Source organism: Cucurbita pepo, chromosome 2, assembly GCF_057944985.1.
Source record: "Cucurbita pepo subsp. pepo isolate OVF chromosome 2, ASM5794498v1, whole genome shotgun sequence".
NCBI lineage: Eukaryota > Viridiplantae > Streptophyta > Magnoliopsida > Cucurbitales > Cucurbitaceae > Cucurbita > Cucurbita pepo.
This window is the reverse complement of record NC_141799.1, coordinates 15,127,222-15,145,947: the sequence shown is the minus strand read 5'-3', so window position 1 is coordinate 15,145,947 and position 18,726 is coordinate 15,127,222. Positions and strand designations below refer to the sequence as shown.

The window sequence follows — 18,726 nt, the reverse complement described above, 5'->3', positions numbered from 1 at the left end:
CTGACTCTTGGAAGTTCTTTCGTAACGTGACCATATCGCAGAAAAATGTTGGGTTCATCATGTGCCGTAATACATATTAGGAAGCAATCCCGTCGATTTTTCTTACTCTTCTTATATTATATTTAATAATTATCATAATCTCAAAAGAAAGAAAATAGTTATCAAACACAACATCAAACGAGAGTGAATAGTATACTAAATTTTAGAAGACGCAGGTAACCGATTGCCCGAGAGAAAATAAGTGAGTAGGGCAAGTGATTGTCGAGGAGCAAAGACCGGAGCTTGGTGGCCTGCCCCTCTAATGGTGGCCAATGTGAGGCCTCCTCGGTAGGTTTCAACCCAACCAGCCACTTGACGCCTCTCATACCACGCCCTCCATTCTTCTTCGATCTTCAAATTCATCTCGTTTATACTGTATTTTGTTGATGTTATCGGTACTCTCCCATCAGTGTCACCACTACAAAATTGCATACATTTAAAAAGTTTCATAATAACTTATTTGTATATAGGAATTTACTTCATCTATTTGGTCATTTTCTTTTTTACTTTAATCGACGTGAAATTATATTCATATTTTCGAGAAAATTTACGAGAATTACCTATAAATCCAAATGCGGTATTGTGCTCGGAGTAACTTCTGAATGATGGGCAACACAGAGCTAGGAGCATCGGTCCAATTTAGAATCACATTACTGCCACAAAAATGCCAAAAATTAGAATGAAGACTTATAAAAAAAATGAAACTCGTGGTAGAAAAATAATGAGAAAACGAGCCCAGGGTCTAAACTCTTACGGTTGTATCTATTACGTTCATATTTTATTTAACATTTTTTCATGAAAATAATCACGAGTTATTAGAAAAGTACCTGCACGGGGTGTAAGGATAAGAAAGTTGAGTAACGTTTGCATGTAGAGCCCTTTGAACATCCCCTCTATTAAAATACTTTATTGCATAGTTTGGAGTACATGGATCGTACCCTCTTGCTAGCAGCTCGTTACTCCATGATTTCTAAGTCAAATTCAAAGATTAAAAAACTGAAATGTAGTAAGGAGTTTTGAATTAAGGTTTTCGAGAGATTTGAAGTCTTACGTATTTGGAGAAGATTCGAGGAGCAGCAGCACCGACGAGTCTAAACACCGAGTCGAAAGAAGATGATGAAGAAGAAGAAGCGAGGCAAATTGGAGCATAAATGTTATAGATATCAATTTTGTCGTAAGAAACTATAAAATCTCGAAAAAAATTAAGGCAAGAAAGTGTTAGGTTTTGAGCATCAGCCGAGAAATTGCAGTCCTTGAAGATGTTGGCATGGAGCTGGTCTGTTTCGTCGTTGATGGCTGCATTTCCGATCTTATTTAAAAAAATAAAAATAGTTAAATTAATATGATAGTTAAATGTGGTCGTATATATATATATATATATATATATATTTTTTTTTTTAATTATTATTATTATTTTTTTTTTTTTTCATATCTCTAAAGAAGGGAACTTACCATTATGCCCTTGAGGTTAATAATCAAGTCTTTGCTAGACTGTTTGTTTTTCTCATAAATGAGCTCAGCAAGCTGGGGAGCATAATGTCCTTCAAACAAATAATAAAAGAGAGAGACGGAGTCAATAATAAATTTACGAGCGGGATTCGATAACCATTTAACCTAAATTCAAATTTCGGAAGTTAGCTAGTTTCTATTACACAGTTCAAACACGTGTTACCCGAACATGGACGCATTTTAATCTTATATTATATAAATTCAAAATGTACGAACTCATGGACTAGAAAACACATCGAACTTGTAATTTAACCTAAATTCAAACTTTTGAAACTCACGAACTAGTAAGCACGTCGAACTCGTAATTTAACCTAAATTAAAACGTCTCAAGTCAACTCATTTTCATTGCACAATTCAAACACGTGTGTTCGAGTTCAAACCCGAAAACACATTGAAATCAAACTCGAGCTATAAAAGTAGAAGAAAATACCAGCGTAACTCTCTCCAGTTATATAGAATTGATGGAGTTTGAAACTCGGGAACCTCTTGAACCAACCAACAAGAAAGGTGTAAGAATCTTCGGCTGTGACTTTATCACCAAGCGTTTGTAAATCTGATGATTTGTTTGTATATGAGAATCCCACTCCCACCGGTGACTCCAAAAACAACATATTTGCAGCTGTTCCACACATTTTTATTCAATACAGGGACTATTTATGAAATTTAATAAATTATAGGGACTAAATTCTAATTTCTTTCAAATTTAAATGGGAAGTCGAGAAGCGGTACCTTTATTCCAAGAGAAAGGATTGAGTTTAAGCTTCCCATTGCTCTGAACGAGGAAGGGACCAAGTTCTTGTGCAGCTCCATACGCTATGGACGAGCAGCCTGGCCCTGTTAATATTTTAACATTTAAGTTACACGACTTTTATCGTGATATAATTGACATTTTTTAAAATTCACAAAAAAATAATTTAATAAAATTTAATTCTTACTTTTAAATAAAAATGGTATTTATATACAAAATTAACATAAATGTATTATTGAATTTGAGATAAAAAAATAAAAAATAATGAGGGACTACCAAGCAAAATAATCAAACTTTTGGGGTCATTTTGCAAAAATTTCAAACATAGGGGACTAAATGAGAATAATAACAAAATCAAGGAAGAGAGAGAACAGAACCTCCATTGAGCCAAAGAACGAGAGGCTTATGAGCGACGTCGTTTTGAGCCTCGAAAAACCAGTAAAACAGAGCCTTCTCTTCATTTGGCCGGAGTTTGATGTAGCCGGCATAATGTCGGAACTTCACAGGCGGCTGCCCCGGCAAGTCGGTCACTCTGTCGGCCTCTCTCCGCCGCGAATCTCCGTCGATCTCCGCCGCCGTAGAGAAAAGTAAAGTGAAGAACAAAGGCAACAAGTTCCGAAAAAATGCCATGGTCGTCGCCGGTCAACGGTAATAATTCTGTTCTCTCTCTCTCTAAATTTAGAGAGAGAAAATGAATTTGGAGATTGAAAAGAAGATAATTGTGAGATTTATATAGATATTGTCTCTACTTTTTTTCAATTTAATCACTTTTTTTAGATTTAAATTTCATTTTAATCCTCCAACTTTTCAAATTCTTTCATTTTAGTCCTCATCATTAAAAAAAATTAAAATTATATTAAAAATTTGTAATTAAAAATTTTGGAGGTTGAACTAGGATTACATTATCTCTTTAACTTAATTCACTTTTTTTAGTTCGATGGATTTAAATTTTTTGTGGGTAATTTTATTTTTTTTAAAAAAATAGAAAGTCTCGATAAATTTGTCACATTCTGAGAAATTTAGGCCGGTGGATGTGACATTCATTTAAACGAAGATCTACGGTGGATTCCATCTATTCACATCTCTCTCCAAGTTCTTGGTGAATATTATGGTCGTGATGTTAACTTCCAATAACTTGTACATGGCATCATTTAAACCATAGATGTCAATTTTTTTTTAAGTGGAAACGCTTTTTGAATGAAATGAAGAATCTCGAGTTCCAATGGAAAGCAAATGTTTGGTTTAGTTTAGCTTTAAGAATCTATTTTGATATCTTTTGCACATTACTTCAAATAAGTTTGATACTTTTTAGACCTACTTTTTTAGTCGATAAAAGATGACGGATCTAAAAATATTTTTTTAAAATATAAAATTACTGACGAGCTGGTTAGAAATAGAAGAATTATATTATCGAGTCATGAGTTATGTGGAGCGAGTGGGAGGCAAAGTGTTAGTGGAAAGGACAAGGGATTGATGGCCAAGGTGGTGAGGCCTCCTTCATGCTTGTGGTACCATGCCCTCCACTCCTCTTCTACCCACCCCTATATGTTGGATCTTAGTTTAATTTTATTAAGAAAAAAACTAACTAAAAATTAAATATTGGATATGTGTGCAAAAATTTAACTTCAAATTCAAATATTTTGTTCCCAAAATACGAAATTCATTGAAAAAATTAATGTAGAAACTAAATCTTATATTTCTAAAAAAAAAAAAAAAAAAAAAAATAGCAACATGAATAGTATGGAAAAGGATGTGTTACGAAGAATATAATATAATTAAGATCTAATCATTAGTATATAAGTAAATAAAATATTCCTACTAGTACGAAATCTTTCTAGTGGAACTAAAAGTAAAGTGCTAAAATTTTAAACGAAACCAAACATCCACAAATTTAATTTCTACGATTTTCAATTAAATCAATCTTTATCAAACGAAGTAATCCTTCCAAATCTTCTCTTTCAAATGTCATATAAAATTACGTTTTCAAAAAATAAAATAATTTTTTTAAAAGTAAAATAAGTAATAATAAAAGGGTAGACAAAAAAGAATAACGACAGAATGAAGAAAAAAGGAACTTTTTCTTTTCTTTTTTAAATGAAAATTGAAAGTAAAAAATAGAAAATAAAAAAGGAAGATGGGCCCAGGGACAGAAATGGAAATTTTGAATTCAGAGGGATCGTTAGTTAACGGCTCTTCTATCTATAAAGTTTGATTTTTGTATGATCAGGGGCCCTCCTTTTACGAGGTCCGTTAGTTGACAGACCTGTACTTTCGCCCTGCACTACCCTCGTGCGCACGGCTTCTCAGCAACCTTTTAACCCAAGGACATTCTAGTCATTTCAGTCTCTTTCCAATCACACCAGTAAAAGAAATCATAGTTCCATTTCACCTTAATGCGTCACATTTGCAAATTTGATACACATTACATTTACCCAAGCCTCAACTTCCCAACTTCAACCAGCACGAGAATTCACTAGCAATTATGACAATCAAACCATACAAACTTGACCCATAAGCACAATGTACGATGAACTGAAGCGGTGTACCTCGACTGTTACAAATGGTATTAGACCCAGGCACCGAAGTGTGCCAGTGAGGATGCTAAGCCCCAAAGGGGGATGGATTGTGAGATCCCATGTCGATGGGGGAGGAGAACGAAGCATTTTTTATAAGGGTGTGGAAACCTCTCTCTAGCATACGCGTTTTAAAACCATGAGGCTGAAAGCCATACGTAACAGGTCAAAACGGATAATATCTACTAACGGTAGGTTTCAGCTGTTACAAATGGTATAAGAGACAAACACCGAGCGGTGTGCCAGCGAGGACACTAGACCCCTAAGAGGGTGGAGTGTGAGATCACATATCGGTTGGAGAGGGGAACGAAACATTTCTTATAAAAGTGTGGAAATCTCTCCCTAATAGATGCATTTTAAAACTATGAGACTGACAACAATATGTAACGGGTCAAAGCGGACAATATCTACTAGTGGATTTGGTTTCTAAGTCGCTTAGCAAGTCAAATTGATAACTACTTCTGCAGCATCTAACCAAAAGGGAAAACTCCATGTTTTGGAACAAAAGTTCGATTCTTCCTATTGTATCACAACATATATAGTGGAATTGAGTTGACACTGCATTTTTAGAAATAGGGTAAGGTTGGTGGTTTTCTTACAAGTAATCTTTCTGTGCATTTCCAGCTTGAGATTCAGAGAAGAATGGATGATATCTTCGATAAAGAATTAAGCCTTTTGGTCCCATTCATCATAAAACTCCTTCAGGAATTCCTCCATGAACTTGTGCCTTTTCTCTGCCCTCCTCTGTCCAGCCTGAAATTCATGCCCAAACGATCTCTTAACATAACTGAGAGTTGAAATCTTTGTGATTTATGAGCAAACTTCACAAGAGGAAGAAAGATGGATGAACCAAGGAAGCAAAAAGCATAAGTAGTCACATCAGATATACCAACAAATTACCTTTGTTTTCATCATATCCTTTATTTTCAGCAGCTTCTCGTGAAAGTGATTCACAGTAGTCTGCTCTTCTTTGTTCATGTATGCTTCTTTGGATAAACTTGTTCGAGGACGAATTGCAGGATCGTGAAGCGCTCTCTTCTTGCTTCCACCAAAAGTGAAGCATCGAGCAATGCCTGAAAGGAAAGGAAATTAAAGAGGGTGCAATTGTTTCAAGGATGAGACTATAAGCTGTATAAATTGACGTAATATGACAGCAAACTACTACCAATAGCACCAATTGCATCTAAACGATCAGCATCTTGAACCACCCCAAACTCTGGAGAATAGTCAACTTTTGAAAGGCCAGCAATCTCTTCCTTGAAGCCTGGATGCCATAACATACATGAGGTGGGAAAATTAGTATTTTATGAATAACATTTGGATAACGAAAGAAATTCAATCTAGCAAGTAAACACTAACTCAAGATGCCTAATTTTCAAACTGTGTAGGTAAGATCCCACATCGGTTGGGGAGGAGAACAAAGCCATCTCTACGAGGGTGTGGAAAGCTCTCCCTATCAGACACGTTTTAAAAACCTTAAGGAAAAGCTTGAAAGGGAAAGCCCAAAAAGGATAATATCTGCTAGTAGTATGTTTGGGTTGTACGCACGAACGCACACACAAAGCCCTTCAAACACCTATTGTAATAACGTTCAAAATTCAAATGCCCAATACAATAACATCCTATAAGAACTATCATAAGTTGGCCTAATTGCCGATAAGCGTCATGCAAATAACTAAGGGCTTAGAGGAAATGGATTCAAGCGATGGTAACTACCCATCTGGGATTTAATATCATACAAATTTCCTTGGTAACTAAATGTAGTAGCTTAAGTGGTTGTAGCTTTAAATGCAGAAGTATTAAAATTACATGTAAAATCAAAGAGTTCTTATAAATTGAAGTATAACAGATACCAACCCATGCCCTTTATGATCGCTAATATCTTTTGTTTCTTGTTTTCCTCAATTCCCTCTTCCTCAAGAAAATTCTCCACAACTTTTTCCTCACTTGGGTCTCTGCACAGAATAATAGTTACTAACAAGTAAGATCAAAAGAAAAACGAAGAAATAAAAGAGCTATAACTATGATGATTTAAACAAAGAAAGAGAAACAAACAAACCTCAAGTACTTGTAATCACCTGCAAGGTGGTAAACGAACAGATACTCACTAACCCGAAACGAACAAGAAATGACAGTATCAGAGGAAAAACATAAACTCTTTAAAATGAGTCTCCAGCAAGAGAAATGGATTAGAAATGCAAATACCAAACAGATTCAAATAGTTCATTTCTGCTTGATTTCCTATTGGTGCTTACAAGTGATCAAACACTTTTTCTCTCGTTTCTTTTTGTCTTTTTCAGATTCTTACTAATTCAAAGACCTGATGTAGAGCCAAGATCTAAAATAGATGCCGAAATGCAAAGGAATGAATCTAGATAAGATGAACTCTAGGAATTCAAGAGTTAGCATGCTTTTCTTTTCAGGTCGGGATTCTTAGAATTAGGCTCAGGATGAAGCAAGCTGGCATCGACCTTGTTCTATCATGTTCTACTCACAATGTAGATATGGATAACAAAAGAATACCTATATCGTGGAGGAGCGCAGCAAGTTCCACCTGCCAAAATCACCAACTGAATATCAGAAAGATTCCACGAATCATAGAGGTTAATAATCAATCGAACGTCCTCAATCACCAAAATGTTAGTTCTCCTAGAAAGTCTAGCGCTAAACGTGAAAATACACAGACTAGAGCGATTAACATCTAAGATCGAAAACCAATACGAAACAAAATCGACATGATTGTTGCGAAAATGGCAGAAAATGGAAATCGGAGCAGGAGTTTTCAAGGAACGAGCATACGATTTCCATGGAGTCAGTCTTGGAAGAGAGGCCTTCTTCTTCGGCTAGTGAGAGAGCAAGGTCTCGAACTCTCCAGACGTGAGAAGGATCGTGCGACGCGTCGTTACCGCCCATCGCCATCTCCACCAGCTCCTCCGCCTTCTTCACCGTTTCTCTTCTCGCCATTTTCTCTTCTCCGTTTCGTCGCTCCGCAGCCGCCAGCTGAAGATGGCACAGCAAGTAGAGTAAAAGGACCCACCGGTTCCGGCGGCTCTTGAATTTAATCCACCATTGCAATTAAATCATTCATATTATAAAATACAAAATACAAAAAAAAAAAAAAACTTTTAGTTTGTGAATCAATTACTTGGATAATGTAAAACAAAAACAAAAAATATGTTTTTTTTCCTTATTTAGATTCACACCATTTGATTGAATATGTACGGACAAACAGTCATTACTAAAGTTTTAGATGGCAATTTTGTAGGGAGTGGGGAGTGGCACAGATTTAGTTGACACTCTCTGTATTTAAATAGGTAAATCTGTTGATTTAGTTGACACTTTCCCGCCACGATAAGTTATATTTAGATAGGTAAATTGTTCAGAAGATTTCAGATGTTAAGCACAGTCAAAATTTCATCAATTCTCTCTCTCTTTGTTATTTTACGCGTTTTATTTTCTTCCAACAACTTACCGTCAACGATTTCCTCCCACCGAAAAGTAAAGAATTTCCCTGACCGATAAAAACAACAAAGTATTACATAAATTTACTAGAGGAAGAACGTTCAATGAGGTGAAGAAGAACGAAAGTTGAGCTATTGAACTAAGTTTCTTCATGTCAATTTCGGTGAGGTGCGTCGCGAGGTGAGTAGCGAAAAATGAAAGAAGAATTTGAGCGAAAGAAGTTGTTGGACGATCAGAAGTCATGACTCTGATATGTTGTACAAGAAGCTATTGGACGTGGACGATCAAAATACGAATAAATAACAGAAGGATTAAGGATGAAAACATGACGAATGAAGAAACTATGTAATACTGATGACATGTGCTAGTGTATTGCTCTGTGAAGTGATGTAAGACTAGCCTGATGAGGAGAAGAAATCGGGTTCAGGTTGGGCTTGGGCTTGGTCTCAATCTCAATGGGTTGGGTTGATTCGGTCATTTGCACATTTAACCTGTACCCAATTTGAACGGGATCGAATCCTAAAAAAAAGATCGACCAAAATAATACCCGTCATTTTTTTCGTAACATAAGTGACCTAACTTTTTCTAATTATTAAATGAAAGTACTGAAAAAGAATAATTAAATAAGATGTTGTTTTCTTATTTATTTAAAAAAAAAAAAATCAGTATACTTTATTGTTTAAAATAATATAAATTTTCTATTCGATAAATCCAGTGCCACTAATTATTTCTAGAATATTTCCATATGGTATATTTTTTTCATCCTTTATTTTATTTTATAAATACATAACACAGATTTGCTATTAATTAATTATATTATTATGTAAAATTAATATTTAAATATACCCCCAACATAATATTTGAATTGTCATCAATTTCAATAAAAACTTAATTTTTTTTCTTTTTTAATTTTATTTTTCGGCCACAAAATATTTATTATAAAAATGTAGAAACCTCTACCGATCCAAAACTAACAATAACAGTTAATGGTGGACTTAGACGGTTGTAAATGGTATTAGAGTCAGACATCAGATGACGTGCCAACAAGGACATTGGGCCTCAATTGATGAATTGTGAGATCCCACATTGTACAGGGAAACGAAATATTGTTTATAAGGGTATAAGGGTGTAGAAACATCTCTCTAGTAAACGTATTTTAAAAATCTGAGATTGACAATTATACATAACTGGCCAATATAAATAATATTTATTAGCGGTAGACTTAAATTATTACAAATGATTAAGAAAAAACCTGATGCGTCAGAGAGTCGATAATTACTAACAAGTGTGTCTCTATATATATTATTTTATTATGAAATAATAAATAATAAATAATAAATACCGTGTGGACAGCACACAATCATATAGTAATAAGAAATAAAATATATTGAGTGTATACATTTAATCAAATCAAACCAATGTAGTAGTTAGTTAATCAATACCATGTACCAAGAAAACTTTATTGAGCTCATGTCATTTTATTTTACATAATTAAATTATTAATATTATTTTTTTTGTATTTATAATACTTTTGATTTTATTTTTATACTTTTAACCTGTCAAGTTCGTATGTCGCTAATAAATGTTAATTAAAAAGTTGTTTGTTACCTTAAAAACATGTTAATTCGCTATTATAATTATTATCGTATTATTCGGATAAAGATTTGGATCCACAAAATAGATTATCATTAAATTGAGTGTCTAGTTAGGTCAGAAACCCTGTTTATTGAATTAAATTTTGGTTCGTTATGTTCGAGTTAGCTCAAGAACTTATACAACACGAGGACTTTTCAAGAGATCACTCACTCAATTTTGCTCTCGTCTAAATACGTTTAGGTACAAAGTTTAATACATCAGTATTAATATGGTTGGACCGGATGAACTGAGATAGATTACTTGTAGCAAAAGAAAAGAGAATAAAAAAATAGGATAAAGTTGTGAAAAAGAGGATATACGACGCTAAATCAAAGGGGGTTAACTACTCCAATGAGCTTGGAATTGTGTCATTTGTGTGATATGTCAATCTTCTAATGTTTTTTAATGAAAACTTAGGCCATAGGGGTTAGGTGGTACCAAATAAATGTGACATTAGAGTGGATAAGCCTTAGATTTTAGCTTATTAAAGAAAAATGCTTATATTTTAGTTGTTGCCATTTCTCCAAATTTCCAAAGTTTTTTTTTTTTTTTTTTTTTTTTTTTTTTTTTAATTCGTACCAAACAAAATTAAAAATTTATTATTTTATTCGACATAAAATTTAATTTTAGGTATATATCTCAATTTTTATTTTTATTTTAATATGTCACGAAACTATTAGACATAAAATTAAAATTTTCAAAATGATTGGTTAAATATAAAATTAAAAATTTCGAAAACTATCGAATAATTTTAAGTTTATAAGCGTAACTTTCGTATTATTAAAATTATTATTGGAGTCTTCCCGGTCGTAAATTTCCAAGTCATTTCTCATGACCAATCTTCGTTTATTCAAAGTCAACAAATTAAAACCATTTCCACCGCTTTTCATTTAAAAGGTAATTCCTCGAAATTAGAACAAAAATTAATTTTTAATATATTTTTTTTTATTAAACACAATGTTATAATATAACGAAGGGACTTATGGTTTAATAAAATAAATAAATTAATATTTCGAATTACTAAAAAAAATTAATTTTTTTAACAAATAACAAAGATGATTTTTTTTTTTTAATTTATAACTTATCTTAAAATTCGGAAATAAAATCTACAATTTTCCTAAAAAATTATTTATAATTATTATTTATCAAAATATAAAAAATTTCAATTTAATTTTATATTTTATTCAAATTACCATACTAACCTCTCCTTTAAAAGAAGATCTCAGTTCAAAACCCCGTTCTTCTAAATGCCGATCTCCGTTTCCTCTGCTTTATTTTTGCTCTCCCATGGCGGAAGCTTCTGAAAAAATGTCTCCGTCCAAACGCCCACTCCATTTTCTCCTCCGCTGCTTCGGATCTTCCCCCAAAGTTCAGACCAAGAAGAATCCGACGACCGGCCGACGGGATAGCCGGATTCCGTCGCCTCGGTTCCGATTTAAGAAGTCCTCTGCAACTGTGCCAATCGACGTTGCCGTGCCGGAGATCACCGTGCCATGTGACGATAAAGCCTCTTTTTCGCCGGAGTTTAAGAAACCGCCTCCGTCGCCGCTGATTAAATCCAGAGCTCCGACGGTCCGAACCAAGATCGTCGAGTTGATAAAGCCGAGTCAAACTTGGAAGAAAACAGAGTCAACCCGGTCTGATTCTCTTACGCCGGCGAAAAGAACCGCCGCGTTATTGCATTCTATCTCTCTTCCCTCCCGGAGACTAAACCGCCAAAAAGATTTGAAAAAAACAGTATCTCATCTCTCCGCCGTCAAAACCCCCACGCCGACGTCATCCGAGCGGAGGAAACCGGCGGATAAGCCTCCGATGAATTCCCCGGCGAAGATACTCGATCTGATTATCGTGATTGTTGCAGTGGCGATTGTGGTGCTGTGGGGACAACTCTGCGCCATACTCTGCACGACGGCGCTGTTCTATTTCTGCCGCCGATTGAGATCAGAAACCGAATCAGAGGGCGGCGGCAAGATGCGAGTCTTGAATCGAAAAGGAGGTGGTTTCTGGAGAGGTTTGTGCTAGGTTACGGGGAACCGCCATGTGAGGGAGCTCGAAGAATATTTTAATGGCGGAGATGTGACAGGTTGTTACGCTAATTTTTGTAAATTATTGGCGAGGGTAAGAGTTCGAGCACTGTAAAACTAATAATTCGACTAATATAGAAATATAAATAATATCCAAAAATAAAATAAACCAACGAGCTATTTTCATGATTTATGTATATATTTATATATATTGTTTAATTATCATTTTCCACGACCTCAAAACTCATGAAATCTAGATGTGACGTTTGTGTTCGGGATGTCATGGGTTAGAAATGAATGTCAGTCAAACGGGTAGCTTGTTTAAGTCTGCAGGTTGTTGAAATATCAATAAAACGACCTAATGATAATAAGTTCAACATGCTCGACCGTCCCGATCCAATGCCTAAAGTAAAAACAATTAGCAATAAGCACTCGATTGCTAGTGCATGCTTTGCGAGGAACTGTTCATAAAACTTAGGATTTTCCGTGCATTGAAGTAAACAATATGCTAAAGTTAGACGCTATATAACTTGTTAGCTGTAAGATATAGTTAAGACATTATACTGTCGACCTATTTGAACCCTCATTTCTACATGTTGTGAGTTAAACTTGTTATTGAACTTCGATTTTTTTTTTCTTTTCATACATTTTTTATTTTATTTTAACTGTTGATGAGATTTTATTATTATTATTATTATTTTGTTTTCTTATAGTAATTTACATTAAAAAAAAGTAAATAATAATGATTATAGTTTATTTTAGTTTTTAAAAGTTGAACTTATTTTCTATAAAAATATGAAAATCGTGGTAAAAAATGGTGCAAAAATAAACCAATTTTAAAAATAGAATAATCATACCATAAATTATATATATATATAGCTTATTATAAAATTATTTTTATTTATGTGTCGTTGTCAACTATTTTTAATTGCATATTTGACTAGATATTACTATATTTATTTATTTTTTCATACTAAAAAAATGCAATAATTAGCGTATAGATCCATCCTTCTATTTCTGCCGGCTTTATCATTATTGTGCATGATTATTTATTTAAATTATATATATATATATATATTTTGTACTTAAGTTAATAATAATAATTCAGAAGTTAATTTTAACTTCAAATTTGTAATTTTATTGAGTTAAACATATATTTAAACAATAGTGCTACAATTAATATTTTTAAATTTTTTAATATTTAACGTGTATATATTATTTTTAAGGATGCTTTTAAGTCAATTCGAGCATAGCTCAATAGATAAGACATAAATTATTATTAAAAAATATAAAAATACTTTAAAATGGATAATTTTTCCGCATATGTTTTAAGGAAATTTATTTTATTTTATTTTTGTAACAATAGAATCACATTTGAATTAAAAATAAAACAAATAAAAATTTATCAACTTAGTTTTATAACTATTTGATTTTTTAATTTTTGTTTTTTTATAAATTTATTGTTGGGCCGTGAATGAATCTACTTGGGCCCAAATCCACAAACTCAAACGTCGACTCATTCGCTCTCTTCTCCAATTCAACAGATATATAAGTCTCGTTTCGCCTCCATTTCCTACTCTCCCATCTGTTAGGGTTTTTTTTCGGGCAGGTCTCGTCGACGTTCAGCAGCCATGGTACATTTCTTAACCTTCGTCTCTCAATCCGATTTTGTTAGCTACTCATTTATTTTGTTGAATCTCTCTCGTTGGTTGTTTCTTCTTCGAGATTTTGATGTGCATTTACTTCCACTCTTGATTCCCTCTGTGTTTTTCTCTGCTCTATCTGTTTGTTCTCTTGTTTGACCTTGTTGTGCATGATGCTGAAGATTTATGTGATGGAAAATGTAAACTGCTGAAGCGATTGGTATCGTTTTGAAAGTTCAGTGTTCTGTGGAGTTTTAGTGGCGGGCACAAATGATGGATTGTTATGGTCTTCGTTTTCTTTTGCGTGCATTTTTTTTTAAATTGTTCGTACTGTCGATCTGAATTTGTGCTTGAAAGGCGACTGGTTCATCTTTTGTAGTCGAGTGATAGTGTTAACAAATTATGTGACGTGTTACTGAGCTTCTGAAGGTGCGAGAATTGACGGAGATTGGGTTGTTTCATCATGCATTTTTTTTAAGAAGGATTTTCCTCGAGTTAAACATTGCACATGGAATATATTAATGATTCTGGATCCTTGATTATGAGTTCATGGAATATTCCATAGAAAAAGGATGTTAGATCAGTGAGTGCAAATGCAGTAGTGTAGGGTCATATTGGTTCGTAATATTTGTTGTCTTAATGATGTCTTTAGCTAGTAGTGTCATAGTTTAGAATTTGAACGTGGATACTGTATCGGGAAACAGGTGAACGTTCCCAAGACAAAGAAAACTTATTGCAAAAGCAAGGAGTGCAAGAAGCACACCTTGCACAAGGTTACACAATATAAGAAGGGAAAGGATAGTCTTGCTGCACAGGGAAAGCGTCGGTACGATCGCAAGCAATCAGGATATGGAGGTCAGACCAAGCCCGTGTTTCACAAGAAGGTCAGTTAGTTTTTCTCTCAACCAGTCAATTCTTACTTTCTTCTTTTCCACGAGGCAAGGAAATCAAAATTGAAACATGTGTATCTCACAGGCTAAAACTACCAAGAAGATTGTGTTGAGGCTGCAATGTCAGGGTTGCAAACACGTATCCCAGCACGCTATCAAGGTTAGAATTCCAAGTATTTCATCATTTTCTGTTCATGGGCTTTCACTATTCAGTATCTTGTTAATTTAGTGCACTTGTCCGAACACTCTTTCAAGCATATAGTGGTTTTCAAACTGCATACTTAAGGTAGTTGTCTCTGGGGTCCCATAGAGCTACATTCATTTTACCCCCTTAAAATAAATGCCACTTGACTGGTATACCTGTGAAGACATCTGATGCTAGGCTCTGAATGCCCCTGGAACACAACATTCGCATTTGGGGTGAAATATTTGGTTGGGACTCTGATTTCAATTGCAAAATGTGTTCTAAGCACTTATCGCGATGGATTGTTAGCTGTTTTAGAAAGGTCCAAATGTGGAAAAGAAACTTTCATCAGTTAGCTGAGTATTTTGTGGTTTCCTTTTTTCATTTCTAACTAAATGACTTAATTTGCAAATGCAGAGATGCAAGCACTTCGAAATCGGTGGAGACAAGAAGGGGAAGGGAACATCTCTTTTCTAGATCCGTTGTCTGCTCTTAGCTTTTGTGATTTCTTTTTTACAAAATCAATTGTTATCGGAGATGTTACAGCATTACTCTGTTTGGTTCACCAATTAGTTCTAAATGTCGTAACAATACTATTTAGCTTAAGCCATCTTATCTCAATGATCAAATTTCCAAATTTTTTTTGCTTTTCGTTTAGTTCTAGATTTCGTTTAGTTGTTTTTCAAAGAAACTTGTGTTTGAAGTGCTTTCATAGCATAACCATTTGATTATTGAGAATAATTATTGTTAGCTTACATTTAGTTCAGGCAATGATATTCATCCATTGACTTGACAGTGCTTGAAACTCACATAAGAGCCAATGTAGCCAATTGTAATTTTGAACTCGCATCTTAACACCTATCCTAAAAGGCTCTACCAATCTCTTCGATCAACAAACGCAATGAACAACTTGAAAAGAAAAGCCACCCTCTATCTAAAACATATTTGGGTCCACTGATATCAAGGCTAAACCATTGGGCAACCGTATTAATGTGATGCCCTACTTTGGTTGGGAAGGAGAACAAATTCCATTAATTCCCTTGGGCAACAGCATTAATGTGATGTCCCACATTGGTTGGAAAACAAATCACACATTGGTTGGGGAGGAGAACAAATCACCATTTATAAGGGGAGGAGAACAAATCACCATTTATAAGAGTGTGGAAACCTTCCCTAGGTTCAGGAAAGCCCAAAGAGGACAATATCTGCTAGCAGTGGGCCTGGGTTGTTACAATTAAAGAGTGAAACGAGCTGCAAATGATTAACACACTGCTGAAGAAACACAAAATTAACTCCGATATGTTACATTGAAAGGAAGAACAGAACAATCCAGTTCAAACTCCAAAATATCCATGTTTTGCACTTAGCAGTCTTTTCTCAGCAGTATTTGCAATATACACATAAACGACCATATCAATACACAAATAAATCTTAAAGTCGTCCATTCAGTGAGTCTACTATACAAAATTGTGCCACAATGGTGTAAGAATCTTATCAAAGCCCTCCAGTGTTCCCGTATCATATAATGGATGCTATTCATTTAACTACGAAAAGTTAAACTGTGATACACCTTCCGCATGATATTGTGTAGAATTGAACTAGAAGAAGCAAACATAATATGGATAAAGTAAAGACATTTGTTGTCATACGAGCAAAATTTGAAATTCTATTAAATTTCAAGCTTTTCTCTTTGAAATGCTAATAACAATACTGATCCAAACAGCTAAATCGACATTTAGCGAAGAAAAAAACAATCAATTCCATCACATCTAGGTAGATATGCTCAGCTTTTAGAGAATTCTAACAAAAGTCAGTATGGAACTTTGAAATGCCACGCTTTCGCGTCAAAATCCTACCTCGCATTCTTAATTTGAACCTTTATCCTGGCCTTGAGTACCAACTGCATCAGTCACCAGAGCTATTGGCCTTTGATCCATTACCTCGTCAATAATGCCAAACTCTTTGGCCTCTTCTGGGGTCATGAAATAATCCCTATCCATATACTCTTTGATAGTATCTACTGGTTGTGACGTATGCTTGGAGTAAAGCTCGTTAAGTGCATCCCAAACCCGAACAATCTGTTTCGTGTGAATCGTTATGTCCTTTGCTTGCCCACTGTATCCACCAGAAGGCTGGTGAATCATGATAGTTGCATTAGGAAGCGATCGTCTCTCACCCTTGGCACCAGCAGCTAGAAGAAGAGAAGCCATTGAAGCAGCCTGACCCAAACAGATGGTATTGATGGGCGACCTTATATACTGCATAGTATCATATATAGCTAGCCCTGTAAATACATCACAAATATTCTATCAAATTCACCAACCTCGAATCTTCCAAGCAGGAAAGGTTGGCCCTTGGAACTAAGTTCATGATTATAATCTTTGAACACAAATGAAATTTGAAGTCTACCGAGGTAACAGACAGTGAAGATTAACATTATGAGGGGAAGGGAAGTAGACTTCCGATGAGAGATTAGCCAAGTTTCATAATCAGTGAACTGAAATAGTTTGAAATCCTTTCGTTTTCTTGTCAACAAACCTCAAATTGGGAGAAAATAATACGAATTAAAAGTACTATATGTGCATGTGTAACTAGAACAAGACCAAAAATCCAAAACTCAAAAGATTAAACCTATAGAATACCGTATATTTAATGATAATCTCCCACTTTATATTATGTTAAATCACCCATTTACCCAATTTAATTATTTGTTCATACTCTAAACGAGATCCTCAAAGTCAGAAATGAGGAGTTAAAAAACTGGTACAAGTCATGATAATGCACAGAACAATGAAAATCTTGAATTAGTAAGTGTAGCTTTCTATTATACCGGCAGTGACGGCGCCGCCGGGGGAATTGAGGTACATGTTGATGGGCTTCGAGGGGTTCTCCGACTCGAGAAAAAGGAGCTGAGCAACGACGACATGAGCAGTATCATCTGAAATAGGGCCATTGATGCAAATTATACGCTCCTTAAGAAGACGAGAGAAGATATCGTATGCTCTTTCTCCCCTGGATGTGTGTTCTATCACCATCGGAATCAAGCTGTAACCGCGACGAAAATCCCTCGCCGCCGTTCTTCCGTTCGCCAACGCCGTGGATTTAGCTAGCAGCATTGAGGAAGTCGAAGCTAAGCTCCTCCAAATCATGGCCAATTGACTCGATCGTTGAGATCGTAATCGAGGGTTTATCAGCTTCTAAGTTCAGCCTCCAGATTTGAGAGCTTCGTCTCCCTTCTCTTCCCCTCTCGCTCCCTCAGTGAAATTTGGTTCCTTTGTTCTCTCTGAATTTGTGGGCCGGATATTGCCTAATGAGCCCATTGGGCTTTTCAGTTTCTTATTGGGCTTTGCCTATTCCATAAACAAAAATTTAATTTTGGTGTTTAAATCATTTTAATAGGGTTTATGAAAATAAAAATTGCGGATTAATTGCAATTTTAGTTTTTTTTTTTTAAATATTTGATTCTAACAAAAGATTAATTTTTTAATTTTTTTTCTAATTTATTTTAAAAACTATTTAATAATTATTTCATTTTTAAAATAATAGGTTTTGTAGTTTTCTAATGAAACTATCAATTTTAGTCTAATTTAAATAAAGAAAATTAATTTTTTTAGTTAAAAAAACATAATTAAGAAACTAATTTTTAGATATTCATTCTAGTAATTATTTATTTTAATTATTAAACATTAATGCATTTTTTGATAAATTAGCATATATTTTTCCTATTTAAAATTTATTATTACTAACATTTTTATTACTGAAATGACGAAAATTTAAACATTTATTTATTTTTAATTTTTTTTTACGGAGAATACATATTTTAATCCATTTATTTTAATAAAAAAAATATTGGCTAGGGTTTGAACGACATTAAAAAAAAAACACATATATATATATTAATTAATTTTGATAGTTAAATCTAAAAAAGAAAAAAGAAATTAGAATCATTATTGAATTGACTTCAGACGAGTATAATAATGGTTATTTTTCAAAGTATTAAAAAGCGGGTCGGGTCAATG

The 18,726-nt window shown here is 34.2% G+C and overlaps 5 protein-coding genes across 5 annotated transcripts; 2 read left to right on the top strand and 3 right to left on the bottom strand.

Moving 5' to 3' along the window:
- Nucleotides 1-144: 144 nt before the first annotated feature.
- Nucleotides 145-3,007, bottom strand: LOC111787738 (serine carboxypeptidase-like 35). The gene is made up of 8 exons (XM_023667776.2): nt 2,674-3,007; nt 2,278-2,382; nt 1,979-2,167; nt 1,492-1,580; nt 1,091-1,348; nt 867-1,009; nt 600-692; nt 145-457 (listed from the first exon to the last, which is right to left on the bottom strand). Exons 1-8 carry the CDS (start codon nt 2,924-2,926, stop codon nt 196-198), a joined length of 1,392 nt encoding a protein of 463 aa, XP_023523544.2. The 5' UTR covers nt 2,927-3,007; the 3' UTR covers nt 145-195.
- A 2,280-nt stretch (nt 3,008-5,287) lies between these two features.
- Nucleotides 5,288-7,917, bottom strand: LOC111787737 (Metal-dependent phosphohydrolase). Its single transcript, XM_023667775.2, has 7 exons — nt 7,669-7,917; nt 7,393-7,423; nt 6,929-6,947; nt 6,727-6,824; nt 6,035-6,133; nt 5,770-5,942; nt 5,288-5,622 (listed from the first exon to the last, which is right to left on the bottom strand). Exons 1-7 carry the CDS (start codon nt 7,831-7,833, stop codon nt 5,536-5,538), a joined length of 672 nt encoding a protein of 223 aa, XP_023523543.1. The 5' UTR covers nt 7,834-7,917; the 3' UTR covers nt 5,288-5,535.
- A 3,279-nt stretch (nt 7,918-11,196) lies between these two features.
- LOC147793742 (uncharacterized) lies at nt 11,197-12,163 on the top strand. Its single transcript, XM_087121728.1, has one exon. It carries the CDS (start codon nt 11,254-11,256, stop codon nt 11,986-11,988), a length of 735 nt encoding a protein of 244 aa, XP_086977854.1. The 5' UTR covers nt 11,197-11,253; the 3' UTR covers nt 11,989-12,163.
- A 1,324-nt stretch (nt 12,164-13,487) lies between these two features.
- Nucleotides 13,488-15,355, top strand: LOC111788634 (large ribosomal subunit protein eL42). The gene is made up of 4 exons (XM_023669047.2): nt 13,488-13,624; nt 14,338-14,517; nt 14,609-14,683; nt 15,125-15,355. The coding sequence occupies exons 1-4, from the start codon at nt 13,622-13,624 to the stop codon at nt 15,182-15,184; spliced, it is 318 nt and encodes a 105-aa protein (XP_023524815.1). The 5' UTR covers nt 13,488-13,621; the 3' UTR covers nt 15,185-15,355.
- A 998-nt stretch (nt 15,356-16,353) lies between these two features.
- On the bottom strand, nt 16,354-17,973 carry LOC111788633 (ATP-dependent Clp protease proteolytic subunit 2, mitochondrial). The gene is made up of 2 exons (XM_023669046.2): nt 17,538-17,973; nt 16,354-16,991 (listed from the first exon to the last, which is right to left on the bottom strand). The coding sequence occupies exons 1-2, from the start codon at nt 17,854-17,856 to the stop codon at nt 16,573-16,575; spliced, it is 738 nt and encodes a 245-aa protein (XP_023524814.2). The 5' UTR covers nt 17,857-17,973; the 3' UTR covers nt 16,354-16,572.
- Between the last annotated feature and the right edge of the window lie 753 nt (nt 17,974-18,726).